Below are 8,740 nucleotides of genomic sequence, written 5' to 3' on the forward strand. Positions count from 1 at the left end.
AAACCTGAAAAGATAATACAATTATAGAGAAAACTAAACCTGCTGTTACCCCATGAGGACCTGCATTTAACTCTGTTCTCAATACAGGAAAATTGTTTATGAATGTGAAGAAAGCTCATAAATACCTACATTTAAATACATTTATATGATTTGTTAATGTTGGCCAAAACAATGGTTCGTTGTATATTACCTTTTACATTTGCAGTTCACGTTTCTTTGTTTTTAGTTAAAATATGTTTATTGACAAGTTCAAGTGTTTTCGAGAAAGGGAAGAGTTGCTTTAAACTGTGGATCTTTGTACAGATTCTTTAGAAATAAAGGTTAAACATAACCTGTAGGCTTCAAAACTATAGGGAGTTTTGAGAAACTTGCATCGTTTTTTACACAGACAGCACAGTTAGGTATGTAAAAATCAAAACATTCTTAAGTACGATATGCATAATTATTCAAATAAAACAACACACAAACACACTTTTAAGATCTCTACTTTATTACACATGTCAGGTTAGGCAACAAACAAACTTAATTTAGTCAAGTATTTTGTAAATTGGGTCACATTCTATTTTTTGTGGTTGTTGTTTGTGTTCTTGAAGAATCTGAAGTTGTGCTGAATTCAGTGACACAGAGAGTAGAAGAACAGTGGACACAGCAGGAGGAGAAAACTGCCCTTAAAGCCTCCATCTGATCAAAACAGAAATTGAACAGAAGAAAATTTGTCACACATATACCTGCTGTAGATAGTAAAAAATGTATAAAGATTCTGATGATTTGGTGCTGGTTTTTTGTTGTAATAAAAATGTCAAATACAGACCTTTACTTACATTAAACCAGGAGGACATAAACATTTCCTTAATTCATACAGAAACATTTTTCCACGTCAGAATAATATACATATTGTGTAACATTTTACAGATTTTTAACAGCAATAAAGCTTTACCACACAAAATTCAGCATATGTGACCCTGGACAACAAAACCAGTCTTAAGGGTCAATTTTTCGAAATTGAGATTTTTGCATCATCTGAAAGCTTTATAGTTTGTTATGATAGTACAACATTTGACCGGGATATAACTATTTAAAACTCTAGAATCTGAGGGTGCAAAAAATTTAAACATTGAGAAAATCGCCTTCAAAGTTGTAGCAGGCCATCCACTCACAAAAATAAAGTTTTGCTATATTAGGAAATTTACAAAATATCTTCATGGAACACGATCTTTACTTAATATCCCAATGATTTTTGGCATAAGAGAAAATTTGATAATTTTAACCTATAGAATGTGTTTTTGGCTATTACTAGTTATCAAGGTTTTGTGATCAAGGGTCACATATAGTGTGTTAATTCTTCTTGCAAATAGGCTGGATTGTGTTTTTTTGTGGACAGAAAAAGTGACACAGATCATTCTGTTCAAATGTTTACATACACCTGACTCTTATTGAGTCAGGTGTATGTAAACCAAGTAATACTGTTATACTGTAAACCCAAGTAATATTGTTTTGTGTTAACAAAAATCTGTACATTAAAACTGCAGTTGCAATGTAGAAATGTGTCAGGAAATATTCATTAATTTTAATATAAATTAGTAGGGAGGTCAAAGGAAATACCTGCGCCATTGCAAAGGTCTGTATTACAGCACTTGGTAGAAGTTGTCCCTACAATAGTGTCTATGGTCAGGGCTTCACAGGCGGCTGCACACGCTTTAGTTGCTAGAGAACCTACAAAAACATGAAATACTTTATATACCTGTAAGGAAACAATTCCTATGCCATTTGTCTCCAACATGGTGCCCACGTGAAGTCTTTTGCTTACCAAGCACGTTCAATAAATTTGAACAAAAAAATGTTTTACATAAACTTCCATGAAATAAGAAACACTTATGTTAACATTTCATATAACATTAAGACATGAAATAAAAAAATCATTCATAAGATAAGATAAATGAAAAAATGCGAAGAATGAATTATGGCTTAACCGCATATATTTCACATTTCCTCTCCATTGGCACTTTAACTGTCAGTACATTATTACAGTAAATTTACAGAATCAAACCAGAATTACCAAGGACAGTTGACACTGTTATAGTTGAACATTGGGTCTCTCCAGCAGGACATGTCTCTGTTGTATTACAAAGACTACTCAGAACAGACGTGCACACATAACACTGGAGAGAGTGTCCTTGAACACAAGAAAAGTAAAAGAGAGACTTTTAGTAGTTTCTTTATGTAAATCAAATAAGACACATTGATGCATGTTGAGTATTGTTTTACCTCCAGCGATGAGTATGAAGAGAAGTGCGATGGTGATGCGCAGATCCATGTTCGGTCAGGAGAGGAATGAGCTGACAGTGTTTCAGTGCTCTTTTATACTGTCATTATTCAGAAAGGGGAGGACACAAAACTCTGCTGCTCCTTAAAAAAAGGTGCTTGTGTTTTAACACACTTGTCACTTTACAGCTATAATGCATGAGTTCATAGATATCTCTCTTTCAAAATGTTTGGATGCAACCAAAACACTTTCTGCATGCATTAAGGGTGTTTTAATATAACGTGTCTTTTTGCAAGGACGCATTAAAAAAACACGGAACCTCAAAGTCTATTACTGAAGAACTGTCTATGTGTAATGTAGTTAACAAAGTAAGCGTTTGTAAACAGTAAGCACAAATGTGAAGATTGTTTTTTACTGAAACTCCTTTTAGCCACAAATGTGTTTTTATATTAATCTGCGATTCACCTGTTCCCTGTCAGAAATGCTTTCATGCTATAACAGATCTAATTCTTATTTATTTTTCAATAATTGCTATGAAATAAAGTACATTCATGTTTTGTAACATTCATTTAACAATTACAATTTAACATACATTACGTAAATGTGTTGAACTAACTGTTTGAGTTTTGCTGAATTTGAATTTCAGAACGTTTTTATATATATTTAAAACAATAGCTTTTAAAAAAGTGACAATATAGTTATTTACCAGCTACCCATCCGAGCCAGTGCTTAGGGAAAACGTTTTAAATGTTATCACTGCAATCACTGTAAAAATGTTGTACAATGATCAACTTTTCTTATTGGATTAAACATTAAATTAGTTGCAAAACCACTCATATATGGAATTTCTCATATGTTGGGTTTTCTATATTGGTAGAACTAAAAGATGATTAGTTTACAGATTGGCTAAACACAAATAAGGAGCAGTAATGAAGTACGACATGGCTAAACAATTCAAATGAAGGCGTAACTGTAATCCATATTCTTAAAATACAGGACATTGATCATGTAAATATTAAGGAAATAGAGAACAAACACTTAACCAAAGAGGGACCTTTTGGATGTGTAAATGAATGGTTATGGTATATTTTAGTGTGTATGTTGTTTTTTCAGTAAGGAACACATTGTTTTTTTGTATGCAGCCATGAGATAATAAAGGCTTTTCGATGATACTTTAGGTTATTGCAGATGGACTTTATGAGCCCATAGAGCACCTTCACTTTTTTATTTGCCGTATGAAGCACTCTCAATCATTGGACCTTATTTGAGCAAGCTGTAAGGTGTTTTAAGTGCTTTTTTTGTATGTTTAAACTTCTTTGTTTGCTCTTATCTTTTTGTTTCCTCATGCAGGTAAAGAGATTTTTTCACAGGGATAAATTCATGATGTTGTTCGCCTTCACGGCCATTAATAGAAGGGGCATGTTTTGATATATACACAAAAGACTGCTTCCATCTGCTGGCTGTTGTTGTAAGACAAACATACAAACTTCATGTTTTTTTGACCTGCACAAAAAGTAACAACACAGGCTATGACTTTATCATGCATTTACTTGGCACGTCAAACAAGCGCTAGCGTTGGGATGCCTGATATGAACATACGGCAACATCACATTAAAAACATAAAGCCATAATAATGTTCGGCAGCTGAATTATTGAAATATTGTTTTTTATGTTATTGATGTACATACAGGTATTTATTTTTTCTGACATCAAAGATAAGTATTCAACAATGATATTTAGTAAAGCGTTGTGCAGTAATTCATCCTACTGATGCAGTGATCTTTTTTTTTTGCTGCTGTAGAATCTGAAGTTCAATGAAACACAAAGTAGATGAGCAGTGAAGACAGGAGGAGGAAACTGCCCTTATAGAATCCATCTAATAAGAAAAAGCAGTGGTTTTACACAAGCATTTCAAGGTGGATTGCATTTTCTGTGCACCAAACACAAACATGGCATGTGCTGTATTTTAATATTAATCATATTACTCACCACCTTTAAAGACTTTTTCTTATTTATTTTTTCTTAAGTATTTTTCCTCACTTACAATTCATTTTTGATAAAAGCATGTAAATCCAAATGTAAATTCCTGCGGAATTGCACAGGTCACTGTTCAGAGCATGTTCTTTCGCTCATTGATATAGTCATTTACATTCCACTGGACATCCTTTGTTGATGATCTCCTGCGAATCAGCAAGCTCCATATATTCACCAAATAACCCTTTAAATACAGTGAGTGTCTTTTTTAACTCCGCTGAAAAGAACACAAACAAGAAAGATGGATACTTGCAGATGCATCTTGGGTCAAGAAAAGAGTGAATAACTCTGACCTATAAAGTGCCTTTTTATGGCTTTTTATGAAGGGGGTGGAGGCAGTGAAGAACTACAAGTGTAACTCAAAATAATATTGTAATATATAGTGGTGCTTTTTCTTTGCAGCCTGTTTCCCAGAAACATCTTTATCAACTTACCCAAAAAGAGCTATGGACCCTTGGCAAAACCATAACCGTAAAAGTGTGAATGCAATAAATAGATGTTTCCTGTTCTTCTGTTAATGGGAAGAACAGGAAACTATTAGACTATTAGACTAATTTACACTATTTTAAAATATAGACTATTTTACACCATTACATCGAAAAACATTTGTAATTTAGAAAAAAATCAACCATTTGCAAAAAATGTAGAAAACATTGACAAAATTGACAAATTGGCAGATGTTTAATAGACTTTGTTTTTGTCTTAATGTTGACAAAAATGTTTTTGACAGATTTATTCCATTTATATCACCAAATTTTAATTTAATTTTAATTTAAACTATAGTTATTGTGCCGTGATCATAGTAAATTTATGTTTACTGTGGTTTTATTAAAAACAATCATAAATAATAAAATACTACTTTACTAGAAATAAAAACATGGTTAAACCGTGGTTCATTTTGGTAACTGTAGTTTTTTATGTATAGTAGCTTTAAAATAATTTAAAATAATTTAAGACGGCTACTTCATTATATAGTGAAAGTGAACTGTTGTAGTAAATTACAGTACGTTTGAAAACCCGAGACATCTCAGTCCATCCATCCATTTTCCATACCGCTAAACCTATGAGATGTCCGAAACGCCCTCTTTCAACCTGGTCATGCGCTCATTGGCGTAGTCCGATGTCAGTCACTTTGTATCGCGCGGTGATTGGTCAGCGCACGAAAGTAGCTCTTCAGAAGCGGCTGCGGCAGCGATTAGCTTTGCTCTAAAGGAATCTAATATTGGTAAGATTCCGTCGATTTTCCAGATTATAAATACTGCTATTATCATAAAACTAAAGTGTGTTGTTAATAAACAAGTATTTGCAATCTGTTTTGTTCTTGTATGATTTTTTGTTTTCTATGATGGTCTAGCTAGTACAGTAGCAGGCTAGGCTATCATGCTAGTAAACACAGCATCATAATCACAAATGTTAACTGTAGTGTAGTAATGTTTAATACACCTATCGCTAATGAGACGCGCTATAACTGGAAACTATTGAGAATTAACTTGGTTTAGGTAATGTTAGTTCAATTATGAAATATTACTTGGTTCCCATTTCCCAAGTTATGTTAATGTATCACTGGCTAGTTACTCCCTTTGCTGCGTCCCTTTTTAGTGAATGATCAAGAATATGATGCTATATTGAAGCTTTATGCTGTTTTGTTCGACGAGACATTTGTCATAAATTCTAGAAATCTGCTTTACAGGGGATGAGCTGGATTTCTCAGCATCCCAGTTTCATCCTCAAGAGGTCATCTTGAACTAGATTTTCGTGTCATTAAAATACTTAAATAACAGTGAAATATGATATGATAATAGTGATAGCATTCATTTGTTAACACTATTATCATATCATTATCATTAATAAACTTGCATACTAGATTTATTTTCCTGTAAGAGTGATGTTGTTTTATATGTCAACTGTATTGGGTATATACAGTTTGAGAAATAACATTAGATTCTTTTTTAATCTTTTTTTTTTCTTTTGAAAGTTCTGGAATAACTGTGCTATCTGAAGATAGATTAACTGTAACCAGCAGATGAATTCGGCTTGATTTGAATGGTTTAGTTAGGTTAAGCATCCATCCTAAAACTGAACCACTGGTTTTGATGCTTCCTAACTTGATGTGAAACTTCTGGTTTTCACACGTCTCGATGTGATTGTGTGATAAAGGTTATTGTTGTACTAACTGTTTTTCTCACATCGTTGTTTCAGTTTGTAGTCATGACCACGCTGGATGATAAGATCCTAGGGGAGAAGCTGCAGTATTACTATAGCAGCAGTGAGGATGAAGAGAGCGACCACGAGGAAGAGGAGAACGCTTCCAAAACCATCCGTGACCAGGAAGTGTTGGATGTAGAAATTGATTACAGTGCAGATGGCAGTTCTGTCAACACTGGTACGGTTGCCATAGGAACACAGTACACAATACACATTCAATTGTATGTGTTGTTGTATATAGGTTATGATATAAAACGAGGAAATCTAGTCTGAATCTCTTCATCAAATAAGTGGATTGGTGGCATTCTATGTTAATTAATATGTACACAAGGTCAGATGTCTAAGCTTTTATTGATGCTTTGAAGGGCCTGAATTTAAAGCACTGCCTCTCAAATGGTAAAAGCAAAGCTTAAAAAACAAGACAAATGCCTTACTACCCCTCAGCCGTCATCGGACTAAATATGGTGTCTGTCCATGTACATCAGCCTCATGTGTGAGACTGATCTGAGATCTGTTTGTGTGCATCTCCTGCAGGTCCGAAAGGCGTCATTAATGACTGGCGTAAATTTAAGCAGCTGGAGAACGAGCAGCGCGTGGAGCAGCAGAAAGAGATGGAGCGACTCGTCAAGAAACTCAGTATGACATGCAAGTCGCATTTGGACGAGGAGGCCGAAAGAGAGAAACAGAAAGAACTGCAAGATAAGATCGCAGGAAAGGTGAGAAAGAATAACATGCACATGACCAGAATCTTATATCGCTCTGTACAGTATATATCTACAGGAGTATGAATGGCACAGTGAAACGGGTATATACTGTTATACCACATTTCCATCTTTCTTTCTTCGTCTGTCAGATGACGCTTCATGTGGACGAAGATGAGGAAGATGATGATGATGATGAAGCCTTCCTGCAACAGTACCGCCTGCAACGCATGGAGGAAATGAGGCGACAGCTGTGCGGGGGGCGGCGCTTTGAAAATGTGATTGACATCCCCTCGGGGGAGGAGTTCTTGCGTGCCATTGACGAAGAGGGCAAGAACACGCTGGTCCTGGTCCACATCTACGAGCAGGAGGTGCCCGCCTGCCAGGCCATGGAGGGCAGTCTGCTGTGCCTGGCACTGCAGTACCCGATGGTAACTAGTCAAGAGTCATCGCAAAGTCATCGTGTTAATTAATAAAAATAAGTTACTAATGTCTCCATTCTTCTCTGTGACCTGCAGGTGAAGTTTTGTAAGGTGAGGGGTTCGGCAGTGGGAACGAGCGCTCTCTTCCGCACTTCGGCTTTGCCGGCCCTGTTGCTGTATCGAGGGGGAGAGCTGGTGGGGAATCTGGTACGCGTGTCCGATCAGCTTGGAGATGATTTTTATGCCACAGACGTCGAAGCGCTCCTGCAGGAGTTCGGCCTGCTGCCGGAGAAATACACACAGCCAAACACACACTCATCTATTCGAAATGCCGCTGTCACTCCCACCAATGACTCAGACAGTGATCTGGATATAGACTAAACGCTTGTACACACACACATGTACATACATGCAGAACAATATGCACTCTTATTTACATTTACTTATTATTTCAAATGCAATGTAGTGACAAAAACACAGCAGTTGGAGTTCAGACAAATCTAAAGTTCACACTACTGTAAATACTGGGTCTCTGTACGAATATTATGCCCAGTATGATGAGAGATCCAATAACGGCTTATTGTTACTGGACTAAAAAGAACAGACATTCTTAGACCACATGTATGTGTGTTGGTCATGTCAGAAACCTCTAGAATCGAAGAGTGTTTCTTTATGCAAAAGTAGCAAAACCTTTTAGAGAATCCTGCATTGATGTTTCACTATTTATTATAGATTTAGAAATATGTACTTGTTTCCTTGTGTGTGTTTTGTTGGTACAATTTTAGTTTGCTTTGCCCTCTGTTAGTTTTATACATTTTATAAACATACCCATTAAGATAATTGCAAAAATAAAAAAAACTTGATTCAGATTTTACTTTGTCATGTATGATTTGTATTTCAGAGAATGAATATAATCTCTTTAAAATCATTTTAAAGGGATAGTTCACCCAAAAATGAAAATTATGTCATCATTTATTTACCTTTAAATTGGAGTAGTCAACAGTGCCCCAGAACTGTTTTTTTTTCACATTCTTCAACAGAAAAACAACATTTCTATAGGTCTGGGACAACTTGAGGGTTCTTAAATAATTTTTGTTTTGATGAATTTCATTTTT

At 35.3% G+C, this 8,740-nt stretch overlaps 2 protein-coding genes across 2 annotated transcripts; one reads left to right on the forward strand and one right to left on the reverse strand.

The window, feature by feature from the left end:
- Positions 1 to 475: 475 nt before the first annotated feature.
- Positions 476 to 2,388, reverse strand: LOC130570059 (ly6/PLAUR domain-containing protein 2-like). The gene is made up of 4 exons (XM_057360148.1): positions 2,266 to 2,388; positions 2,057 to 2,173; positions 1,603 to 1,713; positions 476 to 681 (listed from the first exon to the last, which is right to left on the reverse strand). The coding sequence occupies exons 1-4, from the start codon at positions 2,312 to 2,314 to the stop codon at positions 614 to 616; spliced, it is 345 nt and encodes a 114-aa protein (XP_057216131.1). The 5' UTR covers positions 2,315 to 2,388; the 3' UTR covers positions 476 to 613.
- A 3,003-nt stretch (positions 2,389 to 5,391) lies between these two features.
- Positions 5,392 to 8,488, forward strand: pdcl (phosducin-like). The gene is made up of 5 exons (XM_057360508.1): positions 5,392 to 5,522; positions 6,497 to 6,680; positions 7,037 to 7,218; positions 7,356 to 7,634; positions 7,722 to 8,488. The coding sequence occupies exons 2-5, from the start codon at positions 6,506 to 6,508 to the stop codon at positions 8,004 to 8,006; spliced, it is 921 nt and encodes a 306-aa protein (XP_057216491.1). The 5' UTR covers positions 5,392 to 5,522; positions 6,497 to 6,505; the 3' UTR covers positions 8,007 to 8,488.
- Positions 8,489 to 8,740: the final 252 nt, after the last annotated feature.

This window comes from Triplophysa rosa, linkage group LG19, assembly GCF_024868665.1.
Source record: "Triplophysa rosa linkage group LG19, Trosa_1v2, whole genome shotgun sequence".
NCBI classification, from domain to species: Eukaryota; Metazoa; Chordata; class Actinopteri; order Cypriniformes; family Nemacheilidae; genus Triplophysa; species Triplophysa rosa.